The 19964-nt window shown below is 36.5% G+C and overlaps 1 protein-coding gene across 1 annotated transcript in view; it reads left to right on the top strand.

Annotated features, from left to right (window-relative positions):
- CDH2 (cadherin 2) overlaps nt 1-6671 on the top strand; it is a 229986-nt gene extending 223315 nt beyond the window's left edge. Inside the window, exon 16 of the mRNA XM_074383650.1 lies at nt 5277-6671. Coding sequence (XP_074239751.1) covers nt 5277-5483 — 207 coding nt within the window. The 3' untranslated portion in view covers nt 5484-6671. The remainder of the gene's footprint in view (nt 1-5276) is intronic.
- Nucleotides 6672-19964: the final 13293 nt, after the last annotated feature.

Below are 19964 nucleotides of genomic sequence, written 5' to 3' on the forward strand. Positions count from 1 at the left end.
TGTGTTGGACAGCAAGATGTGAACACAAAACAGCCTCTGTAGAAAGGGTTGTCACAATCTAGTGTCATCCAAAAAAGATGATAAAAGTAGAGGAGGCTGGGCACAGTAGCTCACGCCTGTAATCCCAGCACTTTGGGAAGCTGAGACAGGCAGATCGCTTGAGCCCAGGAGTTTGAGGCCAGCTTGAGCAACATGACAAAAAACGCTCTTTACAAAAAAATACAAAAATTAGCTGGCTATGGTGACATGTGTCTGTAGTCCTAGGAGGCTGAGGTGTGAGGACCGCCTGACACCAGGAAGGTCAAGGTTTCAGTGAGCCATGATTGTGCTACTGCATTACAGCCTCGGCTATAGAGTGAGACCCTGTCTCTAAAAAGAAAAAAAAGTAGAAGGGACCAGAAAGACCACAGGAATGACTCCCAGTCACGGTTGGGGTAAAAAAAAAAAAAATCTGTGCAACAGAAGTGACATTTTTAATGAGCTTTTGGGTGGTTGGATGGCTATTAATCAGATCAAAAAATATGAGAGATCATTTCAAACAAAATGAATAATCAACGTAGCAGCACACAAGAACATGATGCTTTGGGATTTTGGGGGGTTCCCTTTGGGGGTACATAATTCAATTGTGCTTGTGGGTAAACAGTCTTGGTTCACTGAATGCTTTCTAGAAAGTTTTACTGCATGCTGTAGGTTACCCAACAGCAGGCATTTCATTTAACACCTTCCAGTTTTTCCCCTCTCTGTATGCTTCTTCCAGTATTTTCTTAAACCATTCATCAATTTTTAAGTTAATTTTCTTAAATAATTGTTTTAAATTTTTCATGCACCAGTTAAAAATCATTTCACCCATTGCTGGGGGAACTCCTTCATTTGGAAGGAGTCATAGAGAGCAGTCAGAGGGTCTTACTTGGGGAAGTGACATCAAATAACGTTTGAGAGAGAAACCAACAGTTTGTAGGAAAGAAGCTGGAATAGTACTGGAGACAGCAAGGCCAGTTAGGCAGGCTTTTTCTCTGGTCCAGGCAGGATATAATGATGACCTGCCCTAAAGCAATGGCACTAGGACTGTAGAATACGGAATGTAAATGAAACAGTAAGACCTCTTTTTTCTTACATCCCTCATATGTTCCTCACTGGAGAATGTGGGTTTTTATCCTCATAAAAGCATGTTTCCGCCCATAAAGCCTGGGATCAGAGGTCTATAAATACGAGCTCCGCAAGAATTCAGCCCCAGCCAGGCTCTCTCACTCTGCACAGAAGCCTCAGTCTTCAGAAAATAGTTTATCTTTATCCAGAATTTAAGATCTACCTCTCCATGAAAGGTGGAACAAGAGGATACTTTGCTAAATTTAGTCAAACCTAGAGAAATACAGGCAGTTAGTTTGTAAATTTGGTAACAGTACATCCTGTGGAATAATTTCCACATCCAAGAATAAAGGAATCCCATAAGGGAGAACCAGAAGGTTCTGTTGCCCACTGGATTTCTTCTGTACATTCACTCAGATTTCGTGCCTGTTACTGTCAGTTTCTTTGGACTTCAGTGTGATCTTTTTAGAACTACCAAAATATTACCAAGAGTTTATATAATACCTCATTCAGAAGAGTCATATTTTATTCTCAGATAAAAATCAGTGTTTTCCAAGTGGAAGGGATTTAAAGTACTTAACCTTCTGCATAGAAAGATGGCTTGCCTAAGAACTCTTGAAAAGTTCAGTGATTTTGCCCTTTTGTAATTATTAAAACATAAGGCAATATGCCATGCTCCAGCATAACACTGTGGTCTCTCTCTAATGGATTTTATGGCCTTAACCTCTTTTTTTTGTGGAAAAATAAATAAATAAATAAATAAATAAAACAGATTAATAAACTACCAGGGTGATCAGAAAGCCAATGCAGGAGCTAAAAAATAAAAAAAGAATATTTTTTAGACTCTTAATAGTGGATATGGAAGTTGATTATTATCAGCATTATATTTACTTTAAGGAATCAAATTAGGTGGCTTAGCCATTTGATGAAGAGTTCTGGGGTCCATGAACACACTAGGGAAGACCAGACTGCCTCTTGTGTTTATTCCGTGGACATAGTAAACACAGTTCACCCCTTTTTTCTCCTCCAAATCCAGACACCCTTGAGGCCTTGCCATTGACACTTTAGAGCTAACTTGAGTCTTAACCTCTCCATGTTTCCAGTTTGGTGTTGACATCATAAGGATTATTGACATAAGGGCTCTGTATTTTTACTTAAAAATTAAATTGTGATAAAGCAGATGACCTGAACAAAGTGATTGTAGCCATTGTCTCTTGTCTGTGTTATAAAGCAGTTGTCACAATGAAAATTTAACATTTGTTTTCAGGGACCCAGTCTCCTTATCAGGAATTTCCCTGATTTTTCTTCAGATCCTTCTTGGGTCTACTTCTTGTATGGCCCCAAGTTAGACAATACCAAACTAAGGGAATCCTCTATTGCTTAAATTTGTTGCTAGATTTTGTAGAGAAGAGGAGTGCAGGCTAACATGTGAATATTAACTCTATGAGGGCAGCCATTGGATCTAGCTCATTAGTAGCTGTGTCTCTGCCAGCAAGCAGAATACTTTGCAGTAATATTCATAGGTAATTGACAAATATGTCTCAAATTGAATGAATAAACACAAACAAAATGAATGAACATACGTTCTTTGGCTTTTGTTAACTAAGGCTCCAATCACTGGCCACTCCAAAATATTGCTGCTTATAATAAGGAAGGCTTACTTCTTGCTTAAGTTTTAAGTCAGCTGTAGTCTCTCAGTGACTCAGTTCCTGATCCATGTCTTCTTTGTTTCAGGATCCAGATCCAGGCAGATAAACTTCCCATCCTGAGCAGGGCATTCTCCTGGCAGAGAGGGAAAGGAGAAGGATTGGTGGAAGGGTGGAAACACATTAGATAGAGTTCTTAAAGCGGCTACTTTCCACAGCTACTCACATTGCATTAGCCAAAGCCAGTCACACAGCCGAGCCTGACAATGTGGTTGGGAAAGTAAACCCTGACCCCAGAGAGGCACTGTGGGAGTGTGGGTGTGTGTTCTGCCTTCTGAAAAAGGGCAGTGAATCACTGACGGCAGTAACACAATCTACCACAGACGGGAGTTACACGTTTTGAGAAATTGTAGGTTATGGTTCTCAGTCTTAGCAGAATTGCCTCGTAGCTTAATCTAAAAATAAGATAAAGAAAATCCTATCTAAAGTTATTTATGTTGTATATATCTAAGTATTTTGCTGAAACCTGCTTTATTTTACACAGGCTTTTCTGGAGTGTAAATAGTATTAAGTGATGTGAGGAACAGTAGTAAAGCAGTGCTAAATATCATGGTTAAGATTGTTGGTGAAGAGGTACTTGGAAATGAGGTCGTGTGTACTTTTCTCTCTGATTTTTGATCAGAGTCAAGCAGCTGCCATATTGTTTCTTAAAATATATCTTCACTGTTTTCTTATTTTTTCAAATCCCAAAGCAGGACATTTTTCTCTAAACTTAAATTTAAAAAAAAATACTAATATTCATTGAGCCCTACATGTGCCAGACACTGTGGGTGAACCTTCGGGTCCCTTTATTGCATTTGGCCTTTATAATCATATTATTATTACAGTTGTAGATGAGGATATATGGAGGTCCCACAGTTGGCACTGGGGAGAACTAAGGTGTCATCTCAGTCTGATCTCTTAACCACTATACCATGCGGATTCTGACCTTAATTTTTTTTTTTTTTTTTGCTCTTTTTTTTCTGTTTCTCCTCTGTAACCTTAAAAGGCTAGATGAACATGTGCACATAAAAACCCATGTATGCACTCATAAAATGCATGCGTATTGGCAGGCTTGATCTCTCAAGCAGGGCTGACTGTGACACATCTTGGATAGGTGGGGCCACATAAGCCAACCAGCATTTGACAAGTGGGGTGTGGAAAAAGCGAATGATGGTTTGGAGACTAATGTTAGTATATCTAGCAGTACTAGAATGGAATTGGGGCAAAAAAATAGAAAGTATACCAAAGGACCTAATACTAAATCCTTAGAAGTTTTGCAGAGCATAGTTACAAACTAGCTGTAGATACTCGAATTGGATGTTAAAAAGCATCTGCTTACGAGAGGAACAAGCATAGATAGTCATTATTTCCTTGTTTCTTTTTTTAAATTCTTTTTAAGAACCAGATACAGGCCGGGCATGGTGGCTCACGCCTGTAATCCCAGCACTTTGGGAGGCCAAGGCGGGCGGATCATGAGGTCAAGAGATCGAGACCATCCTGGCCAACATGGTGAAACCTCGTCTCTACTAAAAATACAAAAAAAAAAATTAGCTGGGCGTGGTGGCATGCTCCTGTAGTCCCAGCTACTCCGGAGGCGGAGGCAGGAGAATCGCTTGAACCAGGGAGGCGGAGATTGTGGTGAGCTGAGGTCGAGCCACTGCCCTCCAACCTGGCGCACATATGTTAGATTGACAGGAGTCGCCCTCTTTTCAGTATGTATACCATGTGCAGATCGTGGATTTGGACATGGCTAGGGTTTTTGGAAGTTAGAAGTTACCCTATTTTTAAAAATACCAGTTTACAATTAATTAATTCCATATTCTATGTTAATCACATAAATGATTTCATAAGTACCTCCCTTTATGTAGTAATCACATCTGGCCTGTCTTCAGTCTTCCTTTGATGTCCTTCCAGAATTAGGTCAAATACAATGCTACTTTCTCTTTGAACTCCTAGCTCTTGATGCTGATTTGAATTTTTTCCACCACAACCTGATGGTTTTGGCTTGGACTTCATAGTTCTGTCACTTATTTATCGTTTGCTTCACACAATAGTAAGGCCTGTTATGCTAGATTGTAAGCCTGCGGAGGGACACAGATCAGATGGTACTCATCTGCATATCTCTTGAATTTCAGTGAAGTGGTTTTTTTTATTTAATCTACCAATCCCGCTCTATATATTATGTTATTTAAGATCCTTCCTTCTCTCCCTCAAGCAGGCCATCCATTTCTGCCCTCTGTCCAACTTACTATCCAGTTAACCCCCTCCCTTCATAAGTCTTGGCCTCCCTGAGCTTGACTGCACAGGAAAGGTATAAGTTAATTTTTGTCTAACTTTCAGACGGTTATATCCGCAGTTTTCACGTGTTGCAAATGTGGTCTGTAAATGGAAATTCACAAACAAATGTTGGTTTGATCCCATGAATTCATTAGGATCTGTTGGTGGTTTTGTAAATTGTAACCCTCTCTTTCTTCTTTCATTCTTTTTGTTTCCAAATTGCAGGGCCTTAAAGCTGCTGACAATGACCCCACAGCTCCACCGTATGACTCCCTGTTAGTGTTTGACTATGAAGGCAGTGGCTCCACTGCTGGGTCCTTGAGCTCCCTTAATTCCTCAAGTAGTGGTGGTGAGCAGGACTATGATTACCTGAACGACTGGGGGCCACGGTTCAAGAAACTTGCTGACATGTATGGTGGAGGTGATGACTGAACTTCAGGGTGAACTTGGTTTTTGGACAAGTACAAACAATTTCAACTGATATTCCCAAAAAGCATACAGAAGCTAGGCTTTAACTTTGTAGTCTACTAGCACACTGCTTGCTGGAGGCTTTGGCATAGGCTGCAAACCAATTTGGGCTCAGAGGGAATATCAGTGATCCATACTGTTTGGAAAAACACTGAGCTCAGTTACACTTGAATTTTACAGTACAGAAGCACTGGGATTTTATGTGCCTTTTTGTACCTTTTTCAGATTGGAATTAGTTTTATGTTTAAGGCTTTAATGGTACTGATTTCTGAAATGATAAGTAAAAGACAAAATATTTTGTGGTGGGAGCAGTAAGTTAAACCATGATATGCTTCAACACGCTTTTGTTACATTGCATTTGCTTTTATTAAAATACAAAATTTAAAAAAAACTCATGGAGCGATTTTATTATCTTGGGGGATGAGACCATGAGATTGGAAAATGTACATTACTTCTAGTATTAGACTTTAGTTTTGTTTTTGTTTCTATTTTTTTCACTAAAATCTTAAAACTTACTCAGCTGGTTACAAATAAAGGGAGTTTTCATATCACCAATTTGTAGCAAAATTGAATTTTTTCATAAACTAGAATGTTAGACACATTTTGGTCTTAATCCATGTACACTTTTTTATTTCTGTATTTTTCCACTTCACTGTAAAAATGGTATGTGTACATAATGTTTTATTGGCATAGTCTATGGAGAAGTGCAGAAACTTCAGAACATGTGTATGTATTATTTGGACTATGGATTCAGGTTTTTTGCATGTTTATATCTTTCGTTATGGATAAAGTATTTACAAAACAAAGTGACATTTGATTCAATTGTTGAGCTGTAGTTAGAATACTCGATTTTTAATTTTTTAATTTTTTTTCATTTTTTATTTTCTTTTTTGTTTGGGGAGGGAGAAAAGTTCTTAGCACAAATGTTTTACATAATTTGTACCAAAAAAAAAAAAAAAAAAAGGAAAGAAAAGAAAGGGGTGGCCTAACACTGGTGGCACTACTGTGTGTTTTTTTAAAAAATGAGGGAAAAAAAAGCTTTTAAACTGGAGAGACTTCTGACAACAGCTTTGCCTCTGTATTGTGTACCAGAATATAAATGATACACCTCTGACCCCAGCGTTCTGAATAAAATGCTAATTTTGGATCTGGTGACTGGTTTGAACTTTTTCTTTTCTACTTGAGCTGCTTTTGAATGTTGCAAAAATTCCAAGTACTGGAGAACAATAGTACAAAAAGTATGCATTTGTTCTTGCACTATTCACCATTGAAATGCGTAGCATGGCAACCATGTATGGTGTGCAGCAGAGAGAATCATTTTGGACCTTCCCATCATCATAGAAGAAAAACATGAAGTGATTCAGGAATAGACCCTACTGGTGGTGATAGAAAAATCACATCCTTTGCCTTCAGTGAACTTCAGTGTTAATTCTTAATATAACTCATGTTTTAATTTGTTTCTGCTCAAGCTAACTGTTACGTTGACTAACAGGCCTTTCCCATTATAGCCACCACCATAAAGGAAACTGCAGTAAAGTGGGTTGTAGGACTGAACCTGGAAACTGCAGTGGACACCTGGAATCCTTGGGCAATTCATTGAAGCCATTGTTTTCTGTACTTAGTGAAACACACTTAGGCTTGACTGGCTTTGATTCAATGACTTCATCATTTGCTTCAGTTTGATACAGTAATGGTTGGAAAAGACAACAAAAGGAAACAATCTTGCTAAATTTTGTAAAACTGTCCATGTGTCTTACTATGATTCATTCTGAAGTTTAAGAGACAAAGGAATTCTCACTTGTATTTTTCTATTTGTTTCATAATCATTATCACACCATCTAGTCTTGTCTTACACTGTACACTTTGGAAACACTTATATACCTCCTCGAATTAATTCCATGTTTTTTGCTTAACATAAAGGTTATTTTATGTTAGTGAAATTTACTTTTCTATTGATTCACTCTGTAGGCAATACTTTCTTGTTAATTTGCTAATCATTAAATGCCAGAGCTTGCCTCTGGGAATAAAACAGTATATTTAAAGAAAAAAAACTAGGAAGCTAATAAAAAATGGAAGCCCCCTGCCATGCTACAGAAAGAACTTCTGTTTAGCTTCTTGATCTCGTTTCTAGTTCTTCCAAAAAGCATTTTTACACACACATGTCCATAATGATTTTCTTTTGTTTTGTTTTTATGAAAATGAGATTGTACACTGTATTCTGTAACCTGCCTTTTTTCATTAAGAGTGTATCTTGGAAATTCTTCCATATTAGTATATATGTACACCTACCTCATTCTTTTTAACTGCTACATAGTATTCCATAATATGAACATAATAGTTTTATTGAACCATTTCCTAATTAATTTGTTGTTTCCAAATTTTTCGCTATTAAAAACAATGCCACAATAAACATCCTTGTGCATGTCTCTTTGCATGGGAGTATTTCTCTAATACTAGTAGAGGCTTGGAGATGGAATAGCTGAATTAAAGAATGTGAAGATAAGTTAATTAAATATAGCTGAAATTATACACGTTTGAGGATGCTTAAAAGTAAGTGCCTTTTAGCTGAAAGAAGACAAGGCTTTCTGAAAGCCAGCAACTTCCTCTTCTGGCAAAAGGATTTTATGCAGCTCAAAATAGTAACCACAAAATGCAAGACAATCTAGCCAGGGCTGCCTTCTTTTTCCTTTGAAAGTTAGCCTTTGAGTCAGACCACAATACTAGTTTCAAGTATTCTGTAAAATGACTGTCATGTGACATCATAAAACCTTGAAAATATATACATTTATGAACACAGTTTATGGATCCCATCTAGTAACATGTTTTTCTAGGCCATTCCTGCTGATTTGGATCTCTTCTGCAATATTGCTAATAAAAAACCATGCATACAGTATGTTAGCACTCCTATGAAATAGATTATTTTCCATGAGAAAAGTATGTGCAGTTTCAATTTTAGTATGACATTGCCAAATTTCTCTAAGTAAAAACTATGCCCATTTACACTCCCACCAGCCTGTGTACAAAAATGTATACACTTACCCTCACCAGTCCTGGACATAACACACATTCAAAAGTTTTGCCATTATGATAGGCAACAAAAGATAATAATTAGACTTTTCTGATTACTATTGAGGGGATTAGAGATTTTTTTTCTTACGCTTTTTAGCCATTTGTGTTTCTTTGAATTATGTATTTTAGTTACCCTGTTATTTGCCTTTTTCTAATTAATTAGTAAGAGCTCCTTATATGCATTTTTTCATGATCTTTTGCTAATGTAGTAAATTTTCTTACAGAAATTTTTAGAAAGTTTAATTTTTATATGGTTTATTCTATGACTAGATTTTTGAGGTCTTAGCACCTTTATAAGATTATTAATCTATATTCTCTTCCCATTGTTTTGCATTTATCTCTTTAATTTACTGAGAAATGATTTTGTATGATGCAGAAATCTAACTTTCTAAAACATTTCTAGATTAAAGGTCTATTTTCCAAACACTACTTGTTGAAAACTTCAATCTAAACCCAACCATGTAGAATGCTTTCTTTACCATACACACAGGTGTGATAGAAGCGTGTGTTTGTTTCTGGATCTTTTATTCTGTTTCATTGATCTTTAAATTCCGCACAATATTCAATTGTTACATTAAAATAGCAGTTCTTAATAAGCCACTCAAAATTTCTTATGTTCTTTTTCCACATATTCTCTTGTGCATAAATTGTAGAAATATTTTGTGAAGTTTCCGTAACAAATTTAATTTGAAATTTTATTGAATTGTGAAAAGCTAACAGTTTCATCTACTATTCTATCCAATACTATAATATATTTCTCACTTTTTATGTCATATATACTTTCATGGAATTTCACTAAACACCTCATTTTATTATACTCTAAATTATTTTTCATTGCTATTATGAGTGGGCTCTACTTTTCATAGCATTTTTTCTAGTGATTTTTATACTGCTCTGTTGGAAATTTACCAACTTTATTTATTTTGTCACTGTCTTATTTTACTGTTTTATTACTTTTAATAGCTTTTTGGCAATTCTCTTGGATTTTCCTGACAAATAATCAAAATTGCAATTAATGACAGTTTTTTTTTTTCCAAGATGAAGTTGTTTTTTTCTGTACCATTAGTAGCAGTGATTATTACAGCATTATTTTATTATTCCTGACTATAATAGGAAGGTTTTGTATATTTTACGATTATGCATAGCATTTAGTATAGATACAAGTTTATACTTTGCTTACTTTGAGATTTTGTGTGTATATGTTGGATTTTATAGGATACATTTTCTTCATCTACATAGATGATTGTGTATTAACCCATTAATAGAGTGAATTAAATCAATACCATTAGATTTTTTAATATTTAATTGAATTTTCCTGGAATAAACCCGACTTAGTTATAATGTTGTTATTCTTTTAACGGGTTGACATATTTGATTTGCTGCTATTTTACCTAGGAATTTTAAGTTACATATGCATATACTTTGTTTTTTCAATATTTTTGCTCAGTTTTAGTCTCAGACTTATGCTAGCCTAAAAGAAGTAATTAGGAAGATTGCCATTTTTTCTGTACTCTGGGTTATCTGCATCACAATGAATTCTCCATTAAAAATGCTCCCATTCTCCTATGATTTTACCATTGTGGGGATAGGTTTCCTGGGGTAGGAACTGGTATAATTGAGATGTTGCCCTTATTTCTGAACAGTATTTACAATTTACATTTTCCTGAAAAGCCTCTTTCATCTAGCTTTTAAAAAATGTATTGGTAGAAAATTGCATACAGTATTATCTTCATAAAATCGGTTTCATACCTTAGGTTACGTTTTCTCTTCTTACTCCTTTTTTCTTTTACTTTTTTCTTCATCAGGGTAGTCAAATGTTATTATCCTGTTAAAAGAACTAGTTTTTTATTTATTGATACAGAATATTCATTTGGCTATTGGGTACACATTTCTCCAAGCCTATTAGTTTTTCAAACACTAGTGTTTTACTTAAATTTGGTTTGTCAGTTCTTGAAAGGGATTTATTAACATTTCCCATAAGCTTTTTGGATGTATTTCCAGACCATGTTAATAGGTGCTTAAAACATGGATTGTAATTTTTACCAGTTCTTGCTTGGTAATTTTCAGTACTTGCAGTTCTAAATTCCACATTTAATATTAATATAGACATAGCTGCTTTCTTGATTTTTTGTTTTAGCCAAATATATGTTGATTTTAGTCTGATGTGGCATGTTCATCTCTCATTGTTAGTAACTTTTGAATAATTTTTTTCTTTTACATTGTAAACAACATACATGTCTTAAAACTTTATTTCAGCCAGATGTGGTGGCTCACGCCTATAATCCCAGCACTTTGGGAGGCCGAGGTGGGCGGATCACAAGGTCAAGAGATCAAGACCATCCTGGCCAACATGGTGAAACCCTGTCTCTAACTAAAAAATAAAAATTAGCTGGGCATGGTGGCACGTGCCTATAATCCCAGCTACTTGGGAGGCTGAGGCAGGAGAATTGCTTGAACCTGGGAAGCAGAGGTTGCAGTTAGCCAAGATCCTGCCGCTGCACTCCAGCATGGCACCTGGTAACAGAGAGAGACTCTGTCTCAAAAAAAAAAAAAAAAAACTTAATTTCAATGCCGTTTTCAAACAGACACTGTAACAATGGATTGATCAAAACATCAGTCCAAATGATGATTTGATTTTTGCATTTTACCACCTTTTAAACCAATAATCATCCTGCATGTTGAAATGTAACCTCAGTGAACTAGGCTCCTCTGGTTTTTCCCATAGCTCTCCCGGGTATCTCCAGGTCATCAGCATGTTAATTAATGTCTCTTCTTTTTAATACGATCAGTGTATTAAACAAGTAAGGCTTATTTCCTCTCTCATGTTTACCTCATCATAGCTTTAAAGTTTTGATTTAAAAGTTTTTCTTCATTGGGGGGAGAAAGTATCATTTTCATATTCAAAGAAAAAATTGGAAGACTAAATTCATAAAGAAAACTGGAAGACTCAAGACTTCATACCATCCTCAACTATCACTTCTGACTCATACAAGATGACTTTAAGATCATACAAATATATAAATCACCTGACAGTTATCACCATGTCCTCAGCAACAACAAGCAAATAGAAAAAAAATCTTTCCTGGAAAGTATTCATTGACTGACCCCCATCAAGAAAGGACTTAGCAGGGAGATAGAAGAGCACTTCTCTCTCTTTTTCTTAATGCAGCAAATTGAGTCTTACAGGTACTGCTTTTTCATTGATCATCAGTGCTTCTGTAAGCTTTTTAGTAAAAACTCACAGATCACCATTTTTTCTGCTTGTTAGCCAGCTTAGAAAAATGAGATGATGCTACAGCAGCTAAAACAAATTTGAGAGATTATTTGTGCATTTAAAGTAATTCCAATGCCTTTAATTTCTAGTACAACAAATGGATGTGCTGACGATAGGAACAACTTAAAATCTGAGAATACATTTTTTATAATTTGTTTTAGCAAAAAATAAGTCTACATGAGAATTTTTTTTTTCTTAGACAGGGTCTTGCTCTGGCACCCAAGTTAAAGTGCAATAGCATGATCATAGCTCACTGCAGCCTCAAACTTCCTGGGCTCAAGACATCCTCCTGCCTCAGCCTTCTGAGTAGCTGGGACTAGTGTGTGCCACCATGCTCGGCTTTTTTTTTTTTTTTTTTTTTTTTTTTTAAGAAAGGTCATCTCACTATGTTGCCAACACTGGTCTTGAACTCTTAGCCTCAAGTGATCCTCTGCCTCAGCCTCTCAAAGCACTGGGGTTACATGCCACTTAAGCCACCACACCTGGCCTGATATTTTAAGTGCCCACTATTGGATGGGAAGGAAGAAGGAGGGGAAGAGGTAAAGCCTATTCATTAGGAACATCTTTGTGAATCAGAAACGTGTTGGAACACAGGCATCCTTTGAGGTATTCTGTTACTGTAAGCCAAAATAGATTTGATATATTAGATTCATTTAATTGAGTTTTAAAGTTTGGACTTGTTGATCTCAAGTAATTTTTAAAAGTATATATTCGGGAATTCATGATGAACTTAATTATGAAATGGATGTCAGCTTCTACAGTAATTTACTTGATCTTTCTCTGCAACTAAGGAACTTTGAATAAAAAACTGCAAGTTTAAGAATGTTAACTTTTATCTTGTAGGTTAATACACATATTTATCCGTGACAGCTTATTTTTCCGGTTTCTACTTTTTGAGAAAGGCAGTTAGCATAGTACAATTTAAGAGTTTGCTGCTTTTTTCTAGCAGTTTTTTATTAGGTATGGTAAGGACATTTATTAACATCCATGGTCAGCAGCAAAACATTATTGAATAAGAATATTTTTTATTTTCATTTTAAATGGCTTCTGTATTTGGAGACTGGTTGAGACTGTTTTAATAATGCCTTTTTTATTTCATTTTCTTCCTATTTTATCTCCATCTTAATCTTTAGGTATCTGTAAAACTGTCGACCACCACAGACCGAAGGAAATGTTTTCCTTTTGTCCCAGAGTTTTTTCACCTGGGATACCTAGTTTCACTAGTGTGTCTGCAACCTTTGGAGTAAATAAAACTGAATCCAAGCTCCATCTCTTCAGGCCTTGTGTGAATATTATAAATTAAAGTGGACCTCTTTTGTGGTTGAAGAAAACGTGGGCTTAGAGGCTGTGTTGAATCAAAATTATTGCCAGCCTTATGTAAACCCATGGACAGATATACATCCAACAATATGGAAGGATTTTATTAATACTGACTTCTTTCCATGTGCATAGATACAGGGCTAGGGACTTGGCATACTGATGCAGTTAATCGTTATAGTAATTACTTCATCACTTCTTATAGACTCATCATTAATTACTTCCCACATTTTAACAATTCTAAGATCAAGAAGCTTTATACAGTTAATAGCGTGTACCCCGCAAGGTGCTGCAGTTTTGTGAGAACGTTACATTGATGCTTTTTGATAACATCAGGAAAGCACTAGCATCAAAGTGTCAGAGTCCATCAAATACATATTAAGGTATATAAGGTCACTTTTATTTTTGCTGATTTCTTGAGATGGAGAAACTATTAGGAGAAGTTAGGTGGCTTGTCCACTGACACTGAGCTAGTAAGTGGCAGAGCCATGATTAAGCCCAACTGTCTAGCTCCAGAGCTCACACTTATCTCTAGAAGACACTGAGTGAAAAAACAGAGGACAGAGTGAACGAAGGCAGGAGCAGCTCTTTTGCATAGTACCATGTGTGTATTGGTTGAACCACGGAGGATTGCCATTTAGGGGTGTTAAGACAGTCAAATATTTATATCGCTAAATTAAATAATTTATTTCTATCTAAACTTTAAAAACGAATCACATAATTTACAAGGAAGCATAATACCCTGTAAAACACTAAGCACAGCAGTGTGGGTGGGAGGGGCGGGTGGGGAAGAGATGAATGGGAGATCCCAGGGTGAGAGGAAACTTCGTAAAAATGCAGTTGTTTCTTATACTCACTAAGTTCCTTTACTGCTTATGCCAAGACTGACACATTCCTAGCATTCTTACTCATCAGTCTCTCTGGGGTCTAGAAAGCTGCCAGGCACACTCACACAGCCACTGTGGACAATCTCGTTCACACACAAAACAAGACCTACTGACCATATCTGGCCCGCATATTTCATTTTCCAGTTGTAAGCTGAACAATTTCGGAAATCAAAGTAACATTTCCAGGCTCTGGGGGACATTTAGTATGCTGGAATAAACTCATTTTCTTCTCCACTAAGAAATATGAATCTTTTCCTCTGCTTCTTCATGCAACATAGCTTGGATAAAAAACATTTGTTTCCCTAATATACTAACTCTTGGCCTTCCAGAATGCTGCAACATCCTCAAGTGCCTTGGGAAGAAATTAAAATGTGGCCAGAGGCACACAGACTAGTATGATTCTCCCCGGGTTCAAATCCCACCTCTGCCCTTTAATGGCTGCATAACCTCAGGTAATTTGTTCTGTCACTGTGTCCTTGTCTGTGGAATAGGGGACACCTGGAGCACTGTAAACATGCCGTTACAAGTTAGCTACTGTTATCCATTGTTAGGAAGACATGTTCGTGTTTATCTACTTACCTATTCTTGTTACACTATATCCTTCAATAACTTACAAAGAAAGAGATTGTTTCCCTCTCAATAGCTTTTTAAGTTTCGGATTATTCTAATATTTTTTCAAACATTATTTGAAAGGGCTTCAGATAGAACTTCCATAAGAACTTCGAAATTCTATCATACATATTCTTTTTGCCCTTACAGTATACACACTTATGTCGGTAAGAGACTTTATTCTACCTAATAAAAAATTAAAAATCTGTCTAAGTTATCTGCATTCTGGGTTTCAAACTTTTTATCATTATTAAAAGCAGCATTAAATATGTTTTATATAATATCTTTGGGCCTTATAGTCATGTTTATGGAAGTAGAATTGCCCTTGATTTCTGGTCCCAATTTCCATAATGTTTCAACACCTGTTAACTTTGTTTCCTTAACTGCCAGCTCTGGAAGAATATCCTAGTACATCCAGGAAACTTGGAACCACAGAAATTCTGAAAATCGATTAAATTGCCTGGAAGTGATAGATCCTAAAGAGATCAAACTTTATTACTTTGAAGATTTTTCTTGTGGACTTTGGCATAAAAAGTGCGGATTTAATAACTCAGCTAATGTTAACAGAATTATTCATTTCAGCCTGACTCACCTAATTCTATATCTACTTTCTAATATTTCCCTTCTTAATGGTATCATTCCTCTTAAACCCTTTGACTGCATGTATAGGAATCTTTCAGAAATTAGGTCATCATGCAACATTAAACTTTAATAACTGGATGTACAGGGCACAGAAGCAAATATATCAAATTGCTTTTGTTAATCAGAATCACATTCTTTACAAGAACTTAATACCGGTATCACCAAGTTTATGAAATCATTTAGCACAATTGAAGAACACAAAATGAGACCACTGATGTGAAGATATTTTATAAAGTGGAAAGGGCTGTATAAATGTTAGGTTTTAAATATTAAATCAATAACTTGGAAAAATGGATGTCATGTGTATTATTTAAAACAAAAAGTGCTACTTTAATTGAAACCTCAACTATGTATCTGTCCAATGAACTAAAAGCTAATACTTAGCAGTCTCAGAACGTACTGATGTCACAACCCAGAGAAACAGGTCAGAGATGGAGCTATTCATTTGTGTTTTTTGTTCCATGATATGGTTGCTTGTTGATTTTATTATATTTATTATAATAATTTATAATTTATTATAACTATGACTTAATGGTGAGACAAATTATTAAATGTGTGACAAACTGATATTTTGTCCTTTGAAGGATACTATCTTTTACTGTTTTTGCATTTGATTGTTCTATTGTCAAACCTTATTTCTAATGTGACAAGTCCTCTAGGAAAGATGCAATATGTGAATAAACCATAGAGTGACCTAAGGAATGGAGGAGCTGTGATGTGAGCTAAGGAGAGTGAAGTCACTCATTAGTCTCGGGGTGGAAAAAACATGGCTCCTCAGATGACCCTTTAACAAAACTACTGTTCAAATAAAGCACAAGTAAAAGCTCCAAAGAGTTGGCAGGGGTTTGTTACAGTAAGAGTCATCCAGGAAGGTGGAAAGGACTTGATGGAAAATGGTTGAATTTATTGGCCAGTGGTCCTTAAAAGTTACTACCCATCAGAATTTCTAGGGATCTTTTAAAAATGCTGCCTGGCTCCCACACCAGTACACCCAAGGACACTGTCTGAGCAACTGAGCCTGCCGTGCAGAATCTCCCAAGAGAAGAGTGAGGCTGGATTTGCCTAAAAGCACTGTTGGGGTCTCATCTGATTTAGACAGTTGGTAACCATATGGAGGAACACTAATTAAGAACCTGTCCCAGGATAGGTTCCAAAGGAAGCCTACTGAGATGGAGATCAGCATGCCGAAAGTTTATCAGGGAGCAATTTAAGGATTTATGTTTGTGGAAAGAAAGGGAAAGCAGCTGGATTAGGTAGAGGGAAAAGTCAGGCTGCCATGAAGTGTCAGCAAAGGCTCCTGATTGATACCCGAGGCAACCAGAAAGCTATACTGGTCCCCCAGGGTGGTCCCAAATTGAAGCCCAAAGGTGGGGTTGGGGGCACGCCTAGAGAGCCCAGTATAGATACACCACTGTATATGTGCAGCCCTAGAAAGGTTTTAACCTTGGGAGGCGAGAGGGCTGACACCTGAAGGCCACCTGCCAGCAGCACTCTCAGAAACAGGAAAGCCCAGTTTTCAGTTCTCCAAGTCCTGAGAGGCACACCATAGTGCATGCTTATTAATTTGTTTTTAACTTTAGTAACTTAGCCGCTTTATGTTGCAGTATAGTAAAAACAAAATTAAACCACATAGTATAAGAACTCCTCTTTCAGGAAGGAAGTCTTTGTTTAGGAAGATGACTCCTTGGGATTGAGGCGATGCAAAAAGAGGTGAGTTTGAGGGCCACATCTGCAATGCGCAGGAAGAGTGTGGAGGGAATGAAAGCAGTGATGCCTAACAGCACAGCACGGGAAAGCTTGACATTAGGGCCATGTTACACTTACTTTCAGTGTGCCTGCAGTGCTGAATAGGAACCACCCCCTCCATTTCTACGATAAAGGTCATGTGGGAGGTTTGGGGGATTTTGTTTTGCTGTTTCTCATTTCGTGTGTTTCTAGTGCTTTGTAGAAATCAGGTAGAGATTCAGCAGGAATATTAGTGCAGTGTGGAGTGACAGATTGAAATAGAAGTAATGTAGCTCTTAAGGACACCAAGACCCCAGGAGCTATCTGAAATTGCAGTTATTTTTATGACTTCCAGGGTTTATCCGCAGTGATTAGTTCATCTGTGGAAGAGCATGTGCGCTTGATTTGGTAGCTGCAAGGAAGAAAATGTAGGGAAACTCACTAGGCCATCATGTACAGCCAAATTGGGAGGAAGTAGCCTAAGAAATAAAGGATGTGGGAAATGCAGAATGCATTCCCAAAAACACAAAGGAAGAAAGAAAGTTCATCTGATCCAGAAAGCCCACAAACATTCTCTTGACAAATAAATAGGTACTTTGTGTAAACCTCCAGGGATATATTTTTGTAATTTAATAGCCTTCTTTCTATACAGATTTAAAATAGTACACCCGTTGAACATTTGAATTCCTTGCTAAAAATATTTTTGTTTTCTTTTGAATATCCTAATTTAGCAGGCACAATTTGCATATACCTGCATGTTTCTATACCAATTAATTGGTGTGCATTGTCTGAAATTTTACTACATTATACATACAGAAGTTAAGGTATGCTGTAACACTGTGCTGTTCAGTACCTGATAGGAGGTGATTAAAAAAAAAATGCTAGAGGTTTTAGTTTCTCAAGATAAGGGAGATATCTGGAACTTAATAAAGTATAGCTTACAAGAGTGAAAGGGTTATAATATGTAATTATTTATAATTCCTACTTAATAGTCACAAGTAGCATCTTTTAAAACTTTCTTTAATCCCAGTGCTCTCAAAAAGGGTTTTGATTGAAAAAGATAATCCAAAGGTTGATTCATTTTGTTCTTCTCATAACTTTCTATCACCTTAAAATGTTGATGTCAGAGATGAGAATTATCTACTATAATTCACAATGATACAAGTGTATGAGGACAAACATGGTCTACAAATACTGATTATATATTCAAATTATATATCCAATTTACAAATACTATGTGGTTGGTTTTCAAAATGTATGCTGTATAAGGCCATTCTCACATTGCTATTAGTAAATACCGGAGACTGGGTAATTTATAAAGAAAAGAGGTTTAACTGGCTCACAGTTCTGCAGGTTGTACAGGGAGCATGCTGGCGTCTGTTTGGCCTCTGAGGAGGACTCAGAAAACTTACAATCATGGAGGAAGGTGAAGGGGGAGCCCGCACTTCACATGGCTGGAGCACAAGGAAGAGAGAGATGATGGGGGGTGGGGGGATGCCACACACTTTTAAACAATGAGATCTCACAAGAACTCACTATGGTGAGGATAGCAGCAAGAGAGGAAGATGTAAAAACCATGAGAAGCCACTCCCAGATCCAATCACATCCCACCAGACCCACCTCCACCATTCAAAATTACATTTTAATATGATATTTGTGTGGGGACACTTATTCAAACCATATCATATGTCCTTTTTTTTTTTTTTTTTTTTTTTTTTTTGAGATGGAGTCTTGCTCTGTCATCCAGGCTGGAGTGTACTGGCATGATCTCAGCTCACTGCAACCTCCAACTCCCAGGTTTAGGTGATCCTCCTGCCTCAGCCTCCTGAGTAGCTGGGACTACAGACACGTGCCACCACGCCTGGCTAATTGTTTGTATTTGTAGTAGAGACGGGATTTCACCATATTGGTCAGGCCGGTCTTCAACTCCTGACCTCATGATCCACCCACCTCAGCTTCCCAAAGTGCTGGAATTACAGGCATGAGACACCAGGCCCAGCCCATATGCCTATATTTTTAAAGAAGGTAAAAAAAAAATTGTGGTGTTTTCAAATTAAATAAAAATTTGCCTCACCGTTCAGAGCAGATGATTTTCTGACTATTTGGATCTGCATAAGATCTTTCTGGACTGAAAAATAAATTATCAATGTTTCTTGATAACCTGAAATAATAGACTATTGGTTCAACTTATGTCAAAGAAAGCTTGAAATGCAGTTCCTACATCCTTGGCTCACTGGTAATCCTTCCATGTGTTGTGCATCTCACAGGTCTTTGAGATAAACAGTGAAGAGAATTTTAAAAAGAAAGTTAGATTAGAAAGTTGAGTGTGTAGGTTATTTTCATGTTATCCAGAGGTACATAGCAATGGTACCTGAGACCCTAAAATGGTGTATTAAAAATAACAAAGGGATAAATTCGCCTAATAGCATAATTATAACAATCTTTAATTTTGCACATCTTTTCCTTAATTTAATGCTTTACAGAAATTACCTAATTTGATCCAAACGTCAACCTGTCTTACTGGTGAGTAAACTAAGATTTAAAAAGTGTATGTATAAGTTGCCTAAAATCATGCAGCAAATTACAGAGTTTGGAAAAAAACTTAGTCATGTCTAATTCTCAGATCCAGATTTTTAACTACTACATTTTCTTTTAAATGTCTTTATTTTACTCTTTTAAACAACCAGAACTCACAAGAACTCACTATTTTGAGGACAGCAACAATTATAATAAATTGTTTAATTATAATTAAAGTTCATAAAGATGGACTTTTAATTTAATTATAATAAAATGTATTATAATTTATAATAAAATATTCATAAAGATGGATGTTTACCTCTAATATAGCAAAATTTCAAACTTCAATTGTGAAGTTTGCATATTTTGGTAAAATTTCAACCTTTTAATGTATTTGAAAGTTGA

This window comes from Saimiri boliviensis, chromosome 13 (genome assembly GCF_048565385.1).
Source record: "Saimiri boliviensis isolate mSaiBol1 chromosome 13, mSaiBol1.pri, whole genome shotgun sequence".
Classification (NCBI taxonomy): Eukaryota; Metazoa; Chordata; class Mammalia; order Primates; family Cebidae; genus Saimiri; species Saimiri boliviensis.